This window comes from Ranitomeya imitator, chromosome 3 (assembly GCF_032444005.1).
Source record: "Ranitomeya imitator isolate aRanImi1 chromosome 3, aRanImi1.pri, whole genome shotgun sequence".
In the NCBI taxonomy this organism is placed as follows: Eukaryota; Metazoa; Chordata; class Amphibia; order Anura; family Dendrobatidae; genus Ranitomeya; species Ranitomeya imitator.
In genome coordinates, this window is record NC_091284.1 from 559,922,217 (window position 1) to 559,945,913 (window position 23,697).

Consider the following 23,697-nt stretch of genomic DNA (forward strand, 5'->3'; position numbering starts at 1 on the left):
CAAGGCCTGTCCTACTACCAAGTCATATGCACCCCAAGAAGCTTTTGAACCAAGAATTATGATGCACCTCAATACACCTTTCTCTAGAGGTACAAGAGGGCTTCCTGAAAAAACGTTGCATTGAATGCAAGGCCTGCCCTGCTACCAAGTCATATGCACCCCAATAAGCCTTTGAAACCACATACTGGATGGCCACAGATAAATCCACTTCACATTATTCATTTTGTACTCCCATACTGTTTTCTTATGTATTGACTGCAAGGCTTGCCCTGCTACCAAGTGATAAGCACCCAAATAAGCCTTTGAACCCAGCTACTGGATGGCCACAGGAAATTCCACTTCACATTATTCACACACATTAACTGCCAAACTGTTTCCTTATGCACTGAATGCAAGGTCCGCCTTGAGACAAATTTGCCCGAACCCGAATATCACCTTGGAAAAAACATGGAGGAGGGCCTCAAAAAAAAACTCCCATTACAAAGGAGTGGGTCTTCTAGACTTGTAGTGCCCATACACTAAGTGTATTGGCTGACAAACATTTCCCCATGGTGGGTACATTTTTTTAAATAAATTGTTTACGGGCATCATAAACACCCTTGCAAAAAACTACAGTGGCTATAGCAGCACGGAACACGTTAACTCTGGTGATCTAGTGGTGGTGGATGATGAGACGTGGAGGAAGGCCTCATTAAAAAATAGGCCCAATTTACAGGAGCTGGTCTACTATACTTGGAATGCCCATACACTAAGTGTATGGGCTGACAAACATTTCCTCATGGGGTAAATGTTTTTTTAAAAATTGTTTATGGGCATCATAAACACCCTTGCTAAAAACTAGAGTGGCTGTAGCAGCATGGAACACGTTAACCCTGGTGATCTAGTGGCAGTTGATGATGAGACGTGGAGGAAGGCCTCATTAAAAAATAGACCCAATTTAAAGGAGCGAGTCTCCTATACTTGTAATGCCCATACACTAAGTGTATGTGCTGACAAACATTTCCCCATGGGGATAAATTTAAAGAAAAGCTACAGTGATTGTAGCAGCACGGAGCGCATTAACCCTGGTGATCTAGTTGCGGTGGACGATGAGATGTGGAGGAAGACCTCATTAACAAATAGGCCCAATTTAAAGGAACGGGTCTCCTAGACTTATAATGACCATACACTAAGTGTATGGGCTGACAAACATTAACCCATAGGGGGTAAAAAAAAATTTAATATTATTTACGGGTATCATAAACACCCTTGCAAAAAATTAGAGTGGCTGTAGCAGCATGGAACACGTTAACCCTGGTGATCTAGTGGCAGTGGATGATGAGACGTGGAGGAAGGCCTCATTAACAAATAGACCCAATTTAAAGGAGCGAGTCTCCTATACTTGTAATGTCCATACACTAAGTGTATGGGCTGACAAACATTTCTCCATGGGGATAAATAAAAAAAAAAAAAGCTACAGTGGTTGTAGCAGCACGGAGCGCATTAACCCTGGTGATCTAGTTGCGGTGGATGATGAGATGTGGAGAAAGGCCTCATTAACAAATAGGCACAATTTAAAGGAGTGTGTCTCCTATACTTGGAATGCCCATTCACTTAGTGTATGGGCTGACAAATGTTTCCCCATGGGGGTAATTTTTTTAAAAAAAATTGCGTACGGGAATCACAAACACCCTTGCAAAAAACTAGAGTTGCTGTAGCAGGACGGAACACGTTAAACCTTGGCAATCTAATAGCGGTGGTTGATGAGATGTGGAGGTGTCATGGTTAGGATATGGTTAATTTCCTGTTCTCTCAGGGTTAATGTTGTTGGCCTCTCATTCAAGATGGGAGGGCAATTTATACTCGCTCCTAACCTGGTATCCCTGTCAGCTATAAGTTTACTTCAGTCTGTATGCTTGACCTCTTGAGTGTGTGCCGGCTTGCATAGTGTTCTTGCTTCCCATGCGTTTCTCTATTCGTTTTCCTGAATTACTGACCTCTGGCTTTGCTTCTGACTATTCCCTGACTCTCCCTACCCGTATCTCGTGATCCCCTGGCTATGACCTCTGCTTGTTTGACTATTCTTTTATGCTTGTCCCTTCTCTGTTTCCTAGCGTCTGGCTCTACCTCATGACCTCCTCCCACTCTGTCACATGTCTTAGGTCCTGTTGTTTTACCTGGTCACTCTGTCACATGTGTAAAGTCCCGTTGGTTATTAGGTTAGTTACTCGGCGTCTAGACCAGCTCCTTTGCTGCTGGGTGCAGCTTCCCCTGCAGCAGTTATACCTGGGCGCCATGACAGGAGGAAGGCCTCATTAAAAAAAGAGGCCCACTTTAAAGAAGCAGGTCTCCTATACTTGGAATGCCCATACACTAAGTGTATGGGCTGACAAACATTTCCCCATGGGGGGTAAAAAATTTTTTAATAAATTCTTTATGAGCATCATAAAGACCCTTGCAAAATTCTAGAGTGGCTGTAGCAGCATGGAACACGTTAACCTTGGTGATCTAGTGGCGGTGGATGAGGAGACGTGGAGGAAGGCCTCATTAAAAATTAGGCTCAATTTAAAGGAGCAGGTCTGCTACACTTGGGGAGTAATTTTTTTTTTTTTTTTAATTGTTTACAGGATTCATAAACACCCTTGCAAAAAACCTAGAGTGGCTGTAGCAGCACAGAACACGTTGACCCTGGTGATCTAGTGGCAGTGGATGATGAGACGGGGAGGAAGGCCTCATTAACAAATAGGCCCAATTTAAAGGAGCAGGTCTCCTAGACTTGTAATGCCCATAAACTAAGTGTATGGCTGACAAATATTTCGCCATGGGTGGTAAAAATTATTTAAAAAATTGCTTTCGGGCATTATAAACACCCTTGCAAAAAACTAGAGTGGCTGTAGTAGCATGGAACACGTTAACCCTGGTGATCTAATGGCTGTGGATGATGAGATGTGCAGGAACTCCTCATTAAAAATAGGCCCAATTTGAAGGAGCGGATCTCCTAGGCTTGTAATGCCCTTACACTAAGTGCATGGGCTGACAAACATTTCCAAATGGGGTGTAAATATTTAAAAAAAAACTTTTATGGGGATCATAGACACCCTTGCCAAAAAATTGAATGGCTGTAGCAGCATAGAACACGTTCACCTTGGTGTTCTAGTGGTGGTGGATGATGAAGATGAGGAAAAGGAGGAGTACATCAAATAGCCAAAATCAGGAAGTGCATACCCATATGTGGGTTTGAAGAGGTGCATGGGAATACACCTCTCAAAAAGACACTGTATTGGAGGTTATGCTTCACTGTCATTTGGTGGTGTAGAGAAGTCTGGCTCAATCCAGCCCTTGTTCATTTTTTTAAGAGTCAGCCTATCTGCATTTTCTGTTGACAGGCAAATGCGCTTATCTGTGATAATTCCACCAGCGGCACTAAAAACCCGCTCTGACAAAACGCTAGTGGCAGGTCAGGCCAGGACCTACAAGACGTAGAGACAGTTCATGCCACGTGACCAGCTTGGATACTCAAAAATTAAAAGACACAGAGGAATCACGGAGGATGTTGGTACGGTCAGCAAAGTACTCCCTCAGCATCTTAGAAAACATTCCATTCCTTGTGACATTACCCTCCGCCTCAGGGCCAGGGCGATGGGAGGGTCTGCGAAAACTGTCGCAGAACTTTTCCAGTGTTCCCCTGCCTCTCTTGAATTGGAGTTGTGTCTCTCTCGCCTGTACTCTTTGGTTGTCCAACGAACTGTTATGACTGCCGCCAGCATTTTGAGATGGGAATTTTTTTACTAATTCTGCAACAATGGCCCTCTGGTAATGCAGAATTTTAGTACACCTGTCTGCTTCTGGAAGAAGAGATTGAAGGCTCTCATTGTTGCATTAGTCTAAAAGAGTCACTACCCAGTAATGACTGTCACCCAAAATTTTTACAATACGAGAGTCACGGGAAAGGCAATGCAACATAAAGTCAGCCATGCGTTCCAGACTGGTGACAGGCAAGCCTTCCATGTCCTCACCAACAGGATGACTGACCAAGGTTTCCTCCTCTTCCTTTTCATCCCTGTCCTCAGGCCATCCACGCTGAACAGATGGTATGACAGCTGTGCTTGTAGTACCATCTACAGCACATGAAAGTAGCTCCTGTTCTTCCTCCTCCTCTATCTCAATGTCATCCAATCCATGTTGGGATGACATGAGGCTGGGCTGCGTGTTATCACCCTGTATGGTTCCTTCTTCCATGTCCTCCTGCGCTGCCTGCAATGCTTCCTCATATGTTACATGTCCACTCCTGAGGTCTTATGTGTAGAGGCTGACCTGAATAACAATGACCTTTTTAATGCTGGTATTCAACAACTGCCCTTATCTGCTCACAAATCCTTTCCAACATCTGCAGTGTAGAGTTCCAACGCGTTGGGACATCACACACCAGTCGGTGAGCCAGAAGGTGCAAAAGCTGCTGAAGCATGGCAAGGGTGGCTGAAGCTGTAGCTGACTTTCTAAAATGGGCACACAGGCGGCATACTTTCATAAGCAGATCTGGCAGCTCCGGGTAGATTTTTAGAAACCGATGAAAAACGAGGTTAAGCACATGGGTCAGGCATGGTACGTGTGTCCATTTGCCTCACCTCAGAGCCGCCACCAGGCTCCTGCCATTGTCACGCACAACCATGCCTGGCTGGAGGTTCAGCGGTGTCAGCCACAGATCTGCCTGCTCTTTCAGAGCTGTCCACAACTCTTCAGCATTGTATGGTTTGTCACCTAAGCATATTAGCTTCAGCACAGCCTGTTGCCGCTTGAATTTGGCAGTGCTGCAGTTCTTCCAGCTTGGGACAGATGTGCTCCTTTCAGAGACGGAGGCTGAAGAGGAGGAGGTGCAGGAGCTGTAGACTGTTGGGGCAACCCTGATTGATGTAGGGCCCACAATCCTCGGTGTTGGGAGGATGTGTTCAATCCCAAGGTCTGACTGGGTCCCGACTTCCACTGTGTTAAACCAGTGTGCCATCAGCGAGATGTACCGTCCCTGGCCAGAAGCAAATGTCCATGTGTTCGTGATTAGGTGTACTTTCCCAGTAACTGCATTGTGTAATACCAGGATGGGACAGAGGGAGAATTGTGGCAGCTGGGGACCAAGTACTTTGGGATAGCCGCCGCCATCATGTTGCGGAAAGATTCCTTCTCAATGAGCCTAAAAGGCAGCATTTCAAGTGCAAGCAAATGAGAAATATGTGAATTTAGCACTGTGGCCTGTGGGGCGTTGGCTGCGTATTTCCACTTGCGTTCCAATGACTGGGCAATAGACAACTGAAAGCTGTGCTGGGACAAGGATGTGGATGATGGTGCTATTTTAGTGTGGGAAATGGCAGGTGCAGGGCAGGAGGCATCTTTACATGAACCGCGGACAGGAGATTGGCTTGCATGCGCAACAGTGGAAGAAGCAGTGGTGTCACCCACAGACACTGTTCCTGGAGCCTGGGGTTGGGCCCACAAAGTTGGGTGCTTTGCTGCCATATGCCTGATCATGCTGGTGGTGGTGATAGTTTTGCTACCCTTGCTGATGCTGGCATGACAGGTGTTGCAAATGGCCTGTTTGGGTTTATCGAGTCTTTGAAAAATAACCAGATGTAGGAAGACCTAACAGTTGGACTGCCAACTTACGTCATATTGGTGTAACGGAGAACGATTGCTTGCCTTCTGTCTGCAGCCACCACACTGCTTCTTCCTGCCTGAAGTGGTGATACACCTCCCTCCCCTTGTGTGCTGCTGTCCTTGCTCTGCATGTCCTCCTGCCAGGTTGGGTCATTTACTATATCATCCACCATCTCATCTTCCATTTCCACACCCTGGTCCTCCTCTTGACTTTTTGGCAATTGTGTCTCATCATCGTCCACCTCTTGTGACCGTGGCTGCTCAAATATTTGGCCATCACTACATCGAATCTCATCTTGCCCCGCTTATAGTGGACCAGGCTAGAGGCCCGTATCTGTAAATGGAAAAGTGAACAGCTCTTCGTAGTATCCGAGTGTGGGATCAGTTGTCTCAGGGCACTCAGCATGTGGGGGAGGAAGGAGGATTGGGGTGAGTAATATGCGGTCCAGATTCACAGCTACTTAGACTTGACCGTGTGGAAGACAAGGTGCTGGTGGCCAAGTAACTAGAAGTATTATCCGCTATCCAACCAACAACTTAATCACAAAAAGCTCTGGCTTCAATAGTGCTGTCTTGCTGCAATCCACTAGGATTTCGGACACTAAGGTCCAGCGAGAAGATGTGGGTGTATTTTGTGGCCCAATTTTAGCTTGCCCATGGCTTCAGCATGTATCATCACGTACATTTTCCCTTCCCTTGCCACGTGACTTGTCCATTATAAATGGACTGGAATATTTTACACGTTCACTACAAATGTCTGAATTGGGAGAAAACTTGTATGTGATACGTGTGTGGGAAAACCACACTTTAATCTATCTGGACTGTAGTTAAAAATGTTTTTTTTTGTTATCAAATTGGTGTCAAAAAGTAGGGAAACAGGCAGCAAAAACACTAGAATATGTAGGCCTAAAATGGACACATTTTTAGCACAGATAGATGAGGCCTGTCAGGGAAATACCACACTGCCAAATATGTGACCTGTCTTTTTTTAAATGCAAAATAATGCTGTATATAAGTAGAGTAACAGACAGGAAAAAAAATGGACTAATGGTCTAAAATGCTCAAACTTGGAGCACGCAGATATATGAGGCCTGCCATGGAAATACCACACTGCCAAATATGTGGCCTGTATTTTTTAAAATGCAAAATAGTGCTGTATATAAGTAGAGTAACAGACAGGACAAAAATTGGACTAACGGCATAAAATTCCCAAACTTGGAGCACGCAGATATATGAGGCCTTTCACAGAAATACCACACTGCTAAATATGTGGCCTGTATTTTTAATTTTTTTAAATGCAAAATAGTGCTGTATATAGAGCAACAGACAGGAAAATAACTGGACTAACGGACTAAATGCCCAAACTTGGAGCATGCAGATATGAGGCTTGTCACGGAAATACCACACTGTCAAATATGTGGCGTGTATTTTTTTAAATGCAAAATAGTGCTTTATATAAGTAGAATAACAGACAGGAAAAATTTGGACAAACGGCATAAAATGCCCAAACTTGGAGTACGCAGATATATGAGGCCTGTTACAGAAATACCACTGTGTTGAAGTATGTGTGTGTGTATATATATATACATATACATATATATATATATATATATATATATATATATATACACACACACGGTAGCAGTGGACTATGTATAGATTTATTGTGTCACTGGCAAATGTAACATCTATCTTGAAAGCTACAAGTTGCACCTAGGTGTTAATATGTACTTCCCTGAGACAAGTAGACCTCTGGCTCCAAATCTCACCAGGGGGTCTAGCTAGGGCCAAGAAGAAAAGGAATATTTGACACCTCCTAGCTCTTGGAGGGGAGATGTTAATTGCGGTTTTGATGATATCTATCCGTGAGAAGCTTTACACAGGGTGTCTCAAGAGAAAAATAATATATTCATTAGTAGCGTGGCCATGGCCCAATCAAAAAGCCAGCAATTATGATATTAACCTGAGGGGCAGTCTAGAAACCTGACCTCTAGACCAAGCTATAAATTAAGGCTGTATACAGAGAATTGTGTTCACATAATGGGGGCAGCCTGAGAAGCTGGTGTGATCCAATCTACATTTGTCCTACCCAGGGAGCAGAAAGAAACTACCAGTTAGATAATTTCTGTAAGTTTCTTCTGTTTATTTTTATACTGTTTTGCATAAGTTGTCTGTTTTTTATTTATCATATTTTTATACCTTTTCTTATTGTAAGCACTGAACCTTTTTCGTATTAAAGTATAAAACTTTAACAAGTTGAACCTTAAATGTTCTAAAAGAATCCATAGCCTAAGGTGTGTGAGCCTTATGAGTGGTAGACAATATTAGTATTAATAGTCCGGGACTCATCGCCCGTGTATTCGGTGAGTGGTGGCAGCGTGTATGAGCGGGTGTGTGGCCTGGGTCGGTGTGTGATTTATGCTCCCATTACAGAATAGGACATTGGTTGAATGCTGGACTGAGAGAGGGGAGAAAGCTAACCCTGGCAGGCACAACCCCAAGTCACGTGTGAGAGCAGACACGTGACAAATTAGTGACACTATGGAGTAGGGATCCGTGACAATTGGTGGCAGCGGTGGGATAGAATTATTTCTATTAGAGCATTAGTGCATGGTTTAAGCAATTATTCCCTGTACTTAAGAATTGGTATCCTTGCGAGGAGTGCACCAGTTCTACAAGACTCAACCCAGTGCTTACTTAGACATACTTGCAAACAGTTTCCCCTCCCCATTTTTCTTTTCTATCTTTTATTTGGCAAAGGCTGTTCATCGATATCACAGCCCAGTACAAGAAGCTGAGCAAACAGGCTCTGACCGGCCTCTGTGAGCAGAGAGGAATAAAGACAGCCGACAGATCCAAGGAGCGACTGATATGTGCCTTGGTTGAGCAGGACATGGAGAAAAGTGCTTAAGCATCTGGCCAAGGAGAAAGTTTACCTCACAGAGACCCAGCAATGCAGCTCTTGCACCGGAAATACCTGATGGAAATGCCAGTGCTGAGAAGCCTATGGACTGTACTTTACAAATGGACTTACAACGGCTTGGAACAAGTAATCCCAATCTGTGCATGCAGCTTATTCTACAGTACCAACAGGCTGCAGAACGCCAGGCGGAGAGTGAGGCTGCAGAACGCCGGAAAGACAGAGCTTTCCAGCTTCAGATGGCTCAATAGAACGGGGTATCTGTCCCCAGTTAACCCAGGACATAAATCCAAGGAGACCACATCTGGAAAACTTCCCTGTGATGGAGAAGGATACGGACTTAGATACTTTCCAAATGCCCACATTTTGTAGCACACGGATATATGAGGCGTTTCACATATATGCAATACTGCAAAATATGTGGCCTGTATGTATTTTTAGGGGGTTCAGCAAAATGGTGTCAAGAAATTTTGTAAGACACTCATAAAAAAATCTACTCTAACATACCATAAAATAATGAAAGATTTTTCTGTGCACTCATAAGTGATTGTGACCCCTTTAAAATTGCTGGATTTTCACGCTGTGCTAGAAAAAGGATCTGGCTGTATTGTGCAGAGTCAAAAAGCAAATGGAGAAAAAAAGGGCTCTGGATTGCTTTGCAATAAAATATTATCTATTAACCTGGCAAAAAAATGTTAATAGCCAATTATACCTGGGGCTAGGTATATACCGTCACTAACTATATATGATATAGGCAGCAGCAGCAGACAGTAATGGAACCCTCTTGATATATGCAATGATATCTATATACACACATACATTGCCTGCAGGTCTTGCACTGATATGTAAAGAGCGATGTACACTTCCCTGCCTACCTAACACTGCAACCTATATACTCCAGAATTAATCCTTAAACGTTCTGTAGCTTTAGCTGTATTTGAGTACTTTAGAATGGTAGGCCCCACACTGACTAAGAAATCCCCAAATCTGACCCTATCAAAGCAGCAGCTCTCCCTACACTGTCTGATTCCAGGACTGAAAGCACTGAGCAGGGCGGCGTCCGGTATCATATACTCCTGAGGATGCTGTGTGGCCAGCCAATCACTGCAAGACCGCAACAAAGATGGCTGCGGTGTTACAGTGCCTGGCAGACAATCCTTGCACGTTGATTGGGTCTCTAAAGACTGCCAAAAATGCAGGCTGGAGACCTGAGTTCCCGCCAAATAATCCCAAAAATGCTCGGTGCTCGCAGTGATACTCGGGTGAGTAGTGGCGAGTACGTTTGCTCATCACTAATCGTTATCAATTTGTAGAAATCATCATCTTTTCAACTTCAGCTTTTTTACATATAGTGTTAAGTTTGCATCAAGAATTTGTTAAAATTTCATTAAATTCATTCTTCCCTCTACCCATGAAATGTTTCCTATGCCATTGGCTGCAACACAACCCCAAAGCAAGATTAATCCACCCATAAGCTTAATTGCTGGTGAGATGTTCTTTTCCTGAAATCTTGAGCCTTTTTTCTCCACACATAACTTTGATCATTGCAGCTAAAGAGTTCTAGTTTAACCTCATTGGTCCACAGGACTTGTTTCCAAAATGCATCAGGCTTGTTAAGATGTTCTTTGGCATACTTCTGAAGCTGAATTTTCTGGTGAGGACTTAGAAGCTTTCTTCTGATAATTCTTCCATGAAAGCCATATTTGTGCAAGTGTCTCTGGACAGTAAAACAATGTACCACAACTCCAGATTCTACTGAGTTTTCTGAAGGTCTTTTGCACTCAAGCGGGGATTCTGACTTGCCTCTCTGACAATCCTATGAGTAGCTCTCACTGAAATTTAGCCTGGTCTTCCAGACCTTATCTTGACCTCCACTGTTTCTGTTAACTGCCCTTTCTTAATTATATCTTGAACTGAGGAAAGGGCAACTTGAAAATGTTTTGCTATCTTCTTATAGCCTTATCATACTTTGTGGGCCTCTACCATTTGCATTTTCAGAGTTCTAGGTAGCTGTTCAGAATAACCTATGATTGCTGTTTTTTGGCACAAGGTTAGAGGAGGCTGGGCTTTTATAAAGCTGTGAAATTTGCATTACTTGGTATTTCGGAATGATGATAGTGAACAAGATACAACCCTAACAAGCTAATTAAAGTCTGAAACCTTGATCCAAGTTATCCAAGCGCCCAAATCTCCCAGGATGCCCAAACTTTTGTATGGGCCCGTTTTCCTTTTCATGTTTTTTAAAATGAAAAATATGACAATATATACATTTTTCTTGCCTAAATTACAAAGGAAATTTGTTATCTTTAATTGCAGCCCTTTTAGAAATCATTTTATCTTCAACTTGCTTAACTGTTCACAGTAGTAATAATAATTTTTACCAGGAGTGCCCAAAACTTTTACATACTATGTTAATACACTTACTAGCCATCATCTTCTGCTCTTGACTGACCAGAAGACAGGGCTAACATTCACAAGCTGCTTATTTAAGCCTGTGAAAGCTTTCTTCTGGCTCTCAGACTTACATTGAGAAGTGACTTTAAGTCAACCCAAAAAACACTATAGAGAGATCTCACAGGTCACAATTAGCAGAAAACGATCGAAGTAATGCATAGAACAGAAGAAGATGGTGGCGGCTAGTAAGTTAGGGGCAGGGAACTTGGATTAATGCCACCACTCTAATGCTGAAATATAAAAACTACCTTAAAGATGCCCCAAACTCCAAATATTAGTGCAGTCCTGAGTCCCAGAAACTTTACATCCCACTATTGCAAGGCAAGATAGAACTTCTGTAAAACCAATGTAATTACAGTTTTGTGGAAAAAAAATTTCCCCTTCCTGATTTCTTATTTTTTTGTTGCATGTATGTAACACTTATCTGTTTCAGATCACTAAACAAATTTAAATATTAGACAAAGATATCACAAGTAAATACAAAATGCAGTTTTTAAATGTAGTTCTTTATTTTAGGGGAAAAAGAATTACAGAGCCCTGTGTGGAAAAGTGACTGCCCCTAAACTTAATAACTGGTTAGGCGACCCTTAGCAGCAACAATTGCAACAAAGCATTCACAATAACTGTCAATGAGTCTTTTACAATGCTCTGAGGAATTTTGGCCCACTCATCTTTGCAGAATTGTTGTAATTCAGCCACATTTGAGGGTTTCCAAGCATGTACCACCTTTTTAAGGTCAAGCCACAGCATCTCAATCGGATTAAGATCAGTACTTTGATTAGGCCACTCCAAAGTCTTTTTCAGACTGATAGATCTCAATTACTTTGTCTCATTTGTTCCAGAATTTCTTTGGATTGTGGCATGATGCCTAGCTTTTGATGATCTTTTGGTCTACTTCACTTTGTCAGGCAGGTCCCATTTATGTGATTTCTTGAATGAGAACAGGTGTGGCAGTAATCAGGTCATGGTGTGGTCAAGGAATTTGAACTCCCAAAGATGTGATAAACCACAGTAAATTTGTGTGTTATGGAGGGGGAATATCTTTTTCACGCAGAGCTCTGTAGGTTTGGGTTTCTTTGTCCCTTAATAATTAAAAACTTAATTTATTAAGTGCACTCTGTGTTTACTTGCGTTATCTTTGTCTAATTTGTTTGGTGATATGAAACATTTAAGTGTGACAAACTTAGAAAATAATATGAAATCAGATAGGGGCAAACACTTTTTCACACAACTGTATATCATCAAAGAAGCCAACATTTCCACATATCAGCTCCTCTTCCAGCTTGGGCTCGACTGGAAAGGGAGATTCATGTAACTACATGTTATCAGAGCTATGTGTAAAATGGGTTGGCTGACTTATTTCAAAAGATAAATGAGACCCTTTGTCTACCACAGCTGGTACATAGGCAGTCAGAAAATGTTGTGCTTAACCTCTGAAATGTGCCAGCCCTCTTCACACATGACAGTAAATGTGGGTTAAGCACAAGCTGGGATTGAAAATGTAGAGATCCAGTATTGCACTAATATGTGATGATCAGGGATATTTTTTATATTAGATACACATCTCAACTGAATACCTTTTTCTTCAGCTCCTCTAATTACTGCCAATTCCTTCTCCAACTTTTGGGGAGTAAAAATGGTATAGTGCACTGTTATTGCACTACAATATTAAGATCAAAGTATAAAGGAAACACTATTTCATATTTCACTAGTATCATAACTTATATAACTTACTTTTCAAGGCAAAGAGAAGATTCTGAGACAATACATCTTTATTTTTCTCAATCGCTCCGGAAATGTCATACGTTACCTGGGGGGAGAATCATGTGACAAGTAAAATATCAAGTTTTCTTATTAACCCAAATATATTTAAGATAATTAGAAAAAAACAAATAGTAATGTCAACATGTGCACTTTTCATATAATTATCCATGTTCATATAAACTATTCTTAAGGGAAAAATTACAGTAGTGCCTTTTAGCAATGCCTACATGGAATTATCATAGCCAGTATTGCTTAAATGAGATTTTACATATCTCTTAATTTACTATTAATTATGCCCTCAAAGAGGCTTCATGGTTGCCACCTTTACAAATTTTTCTTACAGTTCATTTTGAAGTTTAAGCAACTTAAAGACATAAACCCTTTCCCACGATTCTCGAAGGGCATATACAGAATTATATATCACATACTGCACAATTGTTTGCATTTTGTGAAATAGTGCACATTTTTATTTAGAAAATAAGAAAATAAATGACATGAATATATACAGCTTCAGAGATGTGAATTTATGTAATTAGAGCAAACTTTATGGCCTTTATCAATGGAGAGTATAGTACAGGATTCTCTGGGAAAGTGTCTTTTGGATGATCTGCATTATTACCCTGTGTGCCACTCCCCAAAACATTAGCACTAAATAAAAAGGCCCATATCTCTGGAAACGTATTATGGATTTAAAGAATAAAAAAAACAAATTATTCAGGTAGCAGCACAAATAAAATTAGAGCGAAAACTGGTCACTTTTGACCTAGTCAAAGGTCATTTTCAAAAGAAGCTGAGCTGTACCTGAGAACAGACACTACATAGTGAACTGAGATATGCTGTTCTGGCTATGAACATTGTTTACATCCGGTCACCAATGGCATTGCAAACAGCTGACCAGGCAGAGTACACAGTATTTAAAGACGAGCCATCATTTCTCCTGTCATATCCATTTTGGTTGATACTTTCAGTCACTGTGAGACAGCGGTTCAGCATTGTCAATTGGTTATGAACATTAGGTTCATAGGCAGCACTGTGGCTCAGTGGTTAGCACTGCAGCCTTGCAGCGCTGGGGCCCTGTGTACAAATCCCACCAAGGTCGCTCATCTGCAAGGAGTTTGTTTGTTCTCTCCATGTTTATGTGAATTTCTTACGAGTTCTCCTGTTTCCTCCCACATTCCAAAGACATACTAATAGGGAATTTAGATTGTGAGCCCCATTGGGAACATCAATGATAACATATGTAAACCTCTGCTGAATATGCTAGCGCTATATAGGGAAAGCATAATAAATAAAATGAATCAGGTTTGTGAGGGTCTGACACCAGTACCCCGAGAAAACTGATATTGATAACATATGAACACTCCAGAATTCTTGACTCATATTGACTATAATTATTCACTAAAACAGACATGGCAGGAGAGATGACTGGTTATCTTTATAGGGTTGACCATTACTTGGAAAACTCTTTCTCATTCCTCCTATTTCATTCCGTTATAATAAAAGCTTCTACACTCACCTCCAATGTCCTCACAATTCTAGTGATGTCGGCGCCCACATTCCCAGGACTGACATGAGATTTTTACATTAAGCGAGCCCTGCAACCAATCAGCACCGCCTTCACTATCCTCGCCTACGGAAGTATTGAACATCAATAAAGAGTCAAGACTGCGGCTGCTCTCTGACTTCCTCTAGATGCTCGATTTGTCCGGAGGTGTGGACAGTGACGTAACAACCTGATGTAAGTTCCAAGAACATCAGTGCAGACACCACTGGAATGGTTGTGGCACTCGAGGTGAGTTTCAGTGGTTTTATTTTAATGGGGCCAAATATGAGGAATGGGAATGAGTTGTCCAAGTAGTCGACAACCCCTTTAAGTACTGTATATTCTGTGACTTTGATCAGTACTGACTTCACTCGTATAGTCTGCAACATAGTATTCTGCAGGGAACCTTTGCAAACTTGAAGTCTGACCTGACCACTGTTTGGTCACTACATGGCAGTATTACGGCAGTGTAAATGAATGGTCCACCACAATGTGTCCTTCCAAGCACATGCAAAAACATAACAAATTATGTTTGTAGTTTTTTTTCCTTTAGTTAAATAATCCCTTAACTATTATGCTCAATTGATTTCAATGGAATATCAATATTTTGTAAAAATTTTATGTTGAAGTTTTATATTTATTACTTAGTTGTTTTAGCTCAAGCTAGGAATTAGCATTGTTCTTTGTGCCCTGTCAATTTTTAATCTAAATGTTTGGAATTAAAAAACAAAAAAGCAAAACAAAGGATTACAATGCAGCTTCTAATCTTATTCTACTTAAACGTTTGCATTTATTATTAATTAAGATTTTTTTTATGTGAGAGTCAGCAAAATGTTATAAATGAGGTACTGATATGCATGGCTTATGCAAATACTGTAAGATAGCAAAGCCTTTAATCATAGGCTCTTGTATATAAAGCAATTAAGCCAATAAAAAATGCAAGCAAAAACTAAACAGGATACATGAAACTAAGGGTACCGTCACACAGTGCAATTTTCATCGCTACGACGGTACGATCCGTGACGCTCCAGCGTCGTAACAATATCGCTCCAGCGTCGTAGACTGCTGTCACACTTTGCAATCTACGACGCTGGAGCGATAATTTCATGACGTATGTGCGATGTAGAAGCCGTTGGTTACTATGCGCACATCGTATACGATATATGTTACACCATGCAATCATGCCGCCACAGCGGGACACTAGACGACGAAAGAAAGTTTCAAACGATCTGCTACGACGTACGATTCTCAGCGGGGTCCCTGATCGCAGGAGCGTGTCAGACACTGCGATCTCGTAACTATATCGCTCGAACGTCACGAATCGTGCCGTCGTAGCGATGAAAATTGCACTGTGTGACGGTACCCTTAGAAATGTCCAACAGATACCTTTAGACTTCTGGTGCCCACATGTCATCATGCAATGTGTGACTTGTGTGACTATTAAGTTCACATATATTTATGTTTGAAGTGTGTTGAAATCAACACCCAATGAAAAAAAGCACAAATTTCAGTTTATGTAGCAGAGCTTGTTTTAACAAATGGTAAAGATAAATTCAGATACCACAAGAAGAAAGTCATCTATGAAAGGCTATGATAACAAATCACTGTAATCCCTGATAATAAAATAGATTTATATATTTTCTCTAGTGGGTTAGAAGATAGGCCGATAATGCTATATTGATAAATCCAGTATATCTTAAATGATCTCTGTGTGGATGGAACTGAAATAAATAATAAGTATCATAAAAAGTATACTTTATTTTATCTCAGTTATCATGTCTGATATTATTTATGAACGTAGAAAAGACAATCCAAAAGTGATATATGCAGGGTACCAGCATAATAGGACCAAAGTGACCTTTTAATGCACTCTTTTTCTTTCCACAAACAACACACAATTTGTCTTTCCAAATAGTCTTTAACCCCTTCATGTCCTTGGGATTTTCCGTTTTTCCGTGTTCGGTTTTCGCTCCCCTCCTTCCTAGAGCCATATCTTTTTTATTTTTCCGTCAATATGGCCATGTGAGGGCTTATTTCTTGCAAAACAAGTTGTACTTTTGAACGACATAATTGGTTTTAGCATGTCGTGTACTAGAAAACAGGAAAAAAATTCCAAGTGTGGTGAAATTGCAAAAAAAGTGCAATCCCACATTTGTTTTTTGTTTGGCTTTTTTGCTAGGTTCAATAAATGCTAAAATTGTGCCATTTTACGATACCCGTAGCGTCTCCATTTTTCATGATCTGGGCTCAGTTCAGGACTTATTTTTTGCAGGCCGAGCTGCCGTTTTTAATTATACCATTTTGGTGCAGATACATTCTTTTGATCGCCCGGTATTGCACTTTAATGCAATGTTGCGGCGATCAAAAAAACGTAAATCTGACGTTTCTAATTTTTTTCTCGCTACGCTGTTTAGCAATCAGGTTAATGCTTTTTTTATTTATAGATCAGGTGATTCTGAACGCGGCGATACCAAATATGTGTAGGTTTGTTTTTTTTATTGATTTATTTTGAATGGGGCGAAAGGAGGGTGATTTAAACTTTTATATATTTTTTAATTTTTTCACATTTTTTTTTCACTTTTTTTTTTTTTTTGCCATGCTTCAATAGCCTCCATGGGAGGCTAGAAGCTGGCACAACACGATCGGCTCTGCTACATAGCAGCGATCATCAGATCACTGCTATGCAGAATTGCAGGTGTGCTATGAGGGCCGACCACAGGGTGGCGCTCACAGCTATCTGGGATCAGTAACCATAGAGGTCTCAAGGACCTCTATGGTTACTCTGCAGAAGCGTCGCTGACCCCCGATCATGTGACAGGGGTCAGCGATGTGTTCATTTCCAGCCGCCCGGCCAGAAGCGCCGGTTAAATGCCACTGTCAGCGTTTGATTTGACAGCGGCATTTAACTAGTTAATAGCGGCAGGTGAATCGCGATTTCACTCGCCACTATTGTTGCGGGCACATGTCAGCTGTACAAAACAGCTGACATGTCCCGGCTTTGATTCGGGCTCACCGCCGGAGCCCCCATCAAAGCGGGGGTTCTGACCTCGGACGTACTATCCCGTCCGAGGCCAGAAAGGGGTTAAAAAATGTATATTTTTTGTCTTAATAAGGTAGGCTAAGCTAGCTATAGACATTTAAAGAGAATTTCCGCAACTGAATTATTAAAAAAAATGTATTTTTTAAATGAACCCAGCATGTTGATCCAGTAAATGAACAGGCTTACCATCTATTAATCCACTGCTATTCTTCTGGCACCATAGCACGAGGCTCTTGCAGGGTTTCCAATGCCCATATTTAGAAACAATACTTGTGGACATCCCCTTTAATAACATAGTGCAATGGACTGTATGACATCTTTGGATAGCCTCAAGCTGGCCTTGTGTATTATACAGCATGTCAGCAGAATCTCCTCAATTTGACAACTGTGAGCATCCATCCAATGTGAACCTCACAACTATACCCTGATAGTGGATGTCAAGAAAGATTCAGCAGTTGCATTTCAACTACTCATTCTTTTGCTTTTGAGTATATAAGTCACTGCCAACTGAGTGTTTCAGTGGCTAACTCCTATCTCCCTGCAATTTCTCCACTTACACTGCTTATCTCCGGAGAAAAAAATAGCCGATTAGTTAAAATAATCCTAATAGTCAGATATTTAACTTTTCTAAAAACAAATGCCAAGGGAATGTCCGATGTGGCCCTACAAACATTAAGTTGCTAACGCTGGTAGAATCTGCCAAAATAAATCTAAAGTATATGATCAACTTGACGTGGATGGTCTTCATTTTATCTTATAATAAAAAAGATTGGTTCAGTTGGGTAACAGTGATTATTAGAATAAGAAAAAATTTTAGAATTGAGAGTCCTCAGTGGCTGATACCTTTTAATAGCTAACTGAAAAGATGGTAACAAATTGCAAGCTTTCGAGACTACACAGGTCTCTTCATCAGGCAAAGACTAAAAGAAGTTCTGAAGAATCACATATTTATGCACAACATAGCACAGAAAAAAAAATGGGGAAACCCATGGATAAGACAGGTGACATGAAGCAGAATTACCATGAGTGATAAACAGTTATGTCCATAAATATTGGGCCAGTTCTTAGATAAGGAATGTTTTATTGTCCTCTGATTAGGGTCTCTGTTGTGATGACCCCTCATAGTCTTTGCCTGATGAAGAGACCTGTGTAGTCTCGAAAGCTTGCAATTTGTTACCATCTTTTCAGTTAGCCATTAAAAGGTATCAACCACTGAGGACTCTCAATTCAAAATATTTTTCTATCTACTGGCTAACACGGTACCAAGATATATATCTTTCCTGTATTAGAATAAGTAAAGAGAATGTCGGAATTATGTCTGAATAAAGTAGCTGTAAGATGCATGGTGGCTCAGTGGTTAGCAGCAGCCCCAAAGTTCCATTCAACCAAGGATAATAGCAGCAGTAAGTTTGCATGTTTTCTGTGGTTGCTTGGGTTTCCTAAGAGTAATTTTGCTTTACTCCTACACTTAAAAACATACTGATAGGTTTGCAGAAAATTATCTCTAGCAAACATGTGTGAGCTACATAAATTAGATTGTAAGTCCCATTGGGGACAGTAACTGAGATGGTAATCTCTGCAAGGAGCTACAAAATACTTCAGTGTTACAAAAGCGCGCTCTCTCTGGCGACACAGGACGCCAGCGGCTACAACGTGGATGCATTCGAAAAATCCATAGGTGCTTAGCGCCACATTTGCTTGGAGTTTATTTTTCCTTTGAAGTCGCCACCTATGTGGATCCGAAGCAGGATCAACACTAAGTTCTCCAAAGTGAGCTGCACACCTTATTGGATTATACAACATACGGAGAAGAGTTGTCTAAAGAATTGATTCCTGGAGAATCTCAACATGCATTTCTTACCGATAAAAGGTGAGCATAACCACAATTAAAATAATTTTTTTTAACTGTTGGTAAAAACGTATTACGCTTAGAGGAAGCGCGGCACTTGTTTCTTTTTCCTCTTTCCCTAAACCAGGGTATTTATAAAGTGTTACAAAAGCAACAGAAATTAAAAAAAGGTGCTATATCAGAAATCTTTATGTATCTTATTCTTTTAAGGAATTCAGAGAGTACAATAATTAATATGTTCTGCATTTCCAAAACATGTAACTGTGATAATAACATCGTATTTAGTTAAGCTTTGGAATAACCAACATTGCATGTCATTGACCAATGCTTCCAATATACCGTATCCTAAGAAGTACTGAAAAATAACTTAGCTGCAAAGCAAAGACAAAGACAAGGTTGAACAGTTTGGAATTTACCATGTGATTGTCACAAGGATCCAAGAAATATTAATTAACAGTGCATGCACAAGAAAACAATATCCTTGAAGTCAGTTGTTTGCTGAAAGTTAAAGTAAAACCACAGTGAAAACTATTCATATGCCCAGTCTAAAAGAATTTCAGATTGGAAAACAAATTTCCACACCTTGCATACAAACAATTGTTTGATAGAATTTTTAATTTATTAGCCTAATAAAATTGGAACACATGCCTCACAAAACAGTTGACCAAATGTTAATTTTGCTGACAGTTATTTATCCAGAATTCCTCAAACATGTGAATACTTGGCTAAGCATTCATGTGTCCTACCAGGAGAGTGGAGTATGCCTGAAAAACAAAAGGTTTGGGCAATTAAATCTGAACAGTCAGTGTATTATGGATGAGGATCAGGAGGCCCCCAAAGACATTAGTTATTCAGATGATCCCCCAACAATCAGCTGGCTTAGCCAACTTTTATCAAAAGGATCTATCATAATTCATTGAGTACCAATGCAAAATAAATCTTTAATTCATTACAAAGGTAAGCCATGATGCTAGTGTAAATAGAGATTTGTAGTATAATCTTAAAAGAGTTGTTTGGTCACAAGATATTCATGACCATTCATCAGGATATAGCAAGTAATGGTAAACTGACTGAACAAAGAACTAGTCTGAACTGGTGCTTAACCAAAAATAACTTACATAGCAAATAGATAAATGGCTGCACTCAATTGTACTAAAGCAAATGGTTGTGTGATACTTGAAATGTGAATAGCATAGTGGCTTGTGAAAACTATGAAAAAACACATGCAATACTTAGCACAAAATTTGGCCAAACAATGTGAGCCCATCCACCAACGTCAAGGTAATCTCATGAATCGGATGGGTCCCTAACCAACTGCCTAGTGTGAACACTTACCTCTGGCTAATGTCAAGGTAAAGCCTGTATTTATAGGAAGGTCGGAACCAAATGTGTTTAGATGTAACACATTTGGTTCTGACCTTCCTATAAATACAAGCTTTACCATGACATAAGCCAGAGGTAAGTGTTCACACTAGGCAGTTAAGTCAGGGACCCATGCGGTTCATGAGATTACCTTGATGTTGATGGATGGGCTCACATTTTTTGGCCAAATTTTGTGCTAAGCATCTCATGTATTTTTTCAGAGATTTCACAAGCCATTATGCTAATCACATTTCATGTATCACACATCTATTTGCTTTAGTACAATTGATTGCAGCCATTTATCTATTTGCCATTCCTCAGGATAGGTCATCAATGTCTGACTAGAGGAGGTCTGATACAAGGCACCCCTGGGAACAGATGTTATAGGCTCTGGTGGCAACCAAATGTATACACATTGAACAGAGCAGCGCTGTACATTTCCATTCAATTTGTCGTAGCAGCTGCAAGGTACTATAGAACAACTCATTTTCTCTATTCTTTTGAATAAGAGTTGTTCTGTAGTACCCAGCAGTGATGCAGCTCCATTCAATGTATTTAAATCTGTGTTACACAGGAGCTAACAACAGCTAATTGGTGGGCTTGACAAATGTTAATTCTAATATTAATGATCTTTCCTAAGGAGAGATCATTAATATACAGTATTTTGACAGGACAATCCTTTTACCTATAGATTGTAACCTTGCCAGCAGAGCCCTCACTCCTCTTGGTATCTATTTTGAACTGTGATTTTTATTATGCTGTAATGTCTATTGTCTGTACAAATCCCCTCTATAATTTGTAAAGCACTGCGGAATATGTTGGCGCTATATTAATCCCTTTCTGACATTAGACGTACTATCCCGTCGAGGTGGGGTGGGGCCGTATGACCACCGACGGGATAGTATGTCATATGCTCCCCCGTGAGCGCGGCTGATCGCGGCCAGGTGTCAGCTGACTATCGCAGCTGACATCCGGCACTACGTGCCAGGAGTGGTCACGGACCTCCCCCGTCACACAATAACCCCAAGAACACTGCGATCAAACATGATCGCAGTGTTCCGGCGGTATAGGGAAGCATCGCGCAGGGAGGAGTCTCCCTGCGTCCTTCCCTGAGACCCCCGGAGCAACGCGATATAAATACATTTCTTTATCTAAATTAAAAAAACAATAAAAGTACATATTTAGTATCGCTGCGTCCATAACGACCCGACCTATAAAACTGTCCCACTAGTTAACTCCCTCAGTGAACACTGTAAAAAAAAAAGAAAAAGAGGCAAAAAACAACGCTTTATTATCATACAACCAAACAAAAAGTGGAATAACACGCAATCAAAAAGATGGATATAAATAACCATGGTACCGCTGAAAACGTCATCTTGTCCCGCAAAAAACAAACCGCTACAGCGTCATCAAAGAAAATATAAAAAAGTTATAGTCCTCAGAATAAAGCGATGCAAAAAAAATTATTTTTTCCATAAAATAGTTTTTATCGTATAAAAGCGCCAAAACATAAAAAATGATATAAATGAGGTATCGATGTAATCGTGCTGACACGAAAAATAAAACTGCTTTATCCATTTTACCAGATGCGTAATGGTATAAACGCCTCCCCCAAAAGAATTTCATAAATAGCTGGTTTTTGGTCATTCTGCCTCACAAAAATCAGAATAAAAAGCGATCAAAAAATGTCACTTGCCCGAAAATGTTACCAATAAAAACATCAACTCGTCCCACAAAAAACAAGACCTCACATGACTCTGTGGACCCAAATATGGAAAAATTATAGCTCTCAAAATGTGGTAACAAAAAAAATATTTTTTGCAATAAAAAGCGTCTTTCAGTGTGTGATGGCTGCCAATCATAAAAATCCGCAAAAAAAACCGCTATAAAAGTAAATCAAACCCCCCTTCATCACCCCCTTAGTCAGGGAAAAATAAAAAAATTAAAAAAATGTATTTATTTCCATTTTCCCATTAGGGTTAAGGTTACGGCAAGGGTTAGGGTTAGGGCTAGGGTTAACGCTAGGGTTAGGGCTAGGGTTAGGGTTAAGGCTACAGTTAGGGTTGGGGCTAAAGTTAGGGTTAGGGTTGGGGCTAAAGTTAGGGTTTGGATTACATTTATGGTTGGGAATAGGGTTGGGATTAGGGTTAGGGGTGTTTCAGGGTTAGGGGTGTGGTTAGGGTTACCGTTGAGATTAGGGTTAGGGGTGTGTTTGGATTAGGGTTTCAGTTTTATTTGGGGGGTTTCCACTGTTTAGGCACATCAGGGGCTCTCCAAACGCGACATGGTGTCCGATCTCAATTCCAGCCAATTCTGCGTTGAAAACGTAAAACAGTGCTCCTTCCCTTCCGAGCTTTCCCGTGTGCCCAAACAGGGGTTTACCCCAACATATAGGGTATCAGCGTACTCAGGACACATTGGACAACAACTTTTGTGCGTCCAATTTTTCCTGTTACCCTTGGGAAAATACAAAACTGGGGGCTAAAAAATAATTTTTGTGGAAAAAAAGGATTTTTTATTTTCACGGCTCTGCGTTATAAACTGTAGTAAAACACTTGGGGGTTCAAAGTTCTCACAACACATCTAGATAAGTTCCTTGGGGGTCTATTTTCCAATATGGGGTCACTTGAGGGGGGTTTGTACTGTTTAGGTGCATTAGGGGCTCTGCAAACGCAATGTGACGCCTGCAGACCATTCCATCTAAGTCTGCATTCCAAATGGCGCTCCTTCCCTTCCGAGCCCTCCCATGCACCCAAACAGTGGTTCCCCCCCACATGTGGGGTATCAGCGTACTCAGGACAAATTGAACAACAACTTTTGGGTCCAATTTCTCCTGTTACCCTTGAGAAAATACAAAACTGGGGGCAAAAAAATAATTTTTGTGGGAAAAACAAGAATTTTTATTTTCACGGCTCTGCGTTATAAACTGTAGTGAAACACTTGGGGGTTCAAAGCTCTCACAACACATCTAGATGAGTTCCTTAGGGGGTCTACTTTCCAAAATGGTGTCACTTGTGGGGGGGTTTCAATGTTTAGGCACATCAGTGGCTCTCTAAATGCAACATGGCATCCCATCTCAATTCCAGTCAATTTTGCATTGAAAAGTCAAATGGCGTTCCTTCCCTTCCGAGCTCTGCCAT

General features: G+C 40.8%; 1 protein-coding gene across 1 annotated transcript in view; it reads right to left on the bottom strand.

Annotated features, from left to right (window-relative positions):
* Positions 1–23,697, bottom strand: part of MYO16 (myosin XVI) — a 701,007-nt gene that overhangs the window by 216,653 nt on the left and 460,657 nt on the right. The window contains exon 24 of the mRNA XM_069757932.1: positions 12,734–12,809. Coding sequence (XP_069614033.1) covers positions 12,734–12,809 — 76 coding nt within the window. The remainder of the gene's footprint in view (positions 1–12,733; positions 12,810–23,697) is intronic.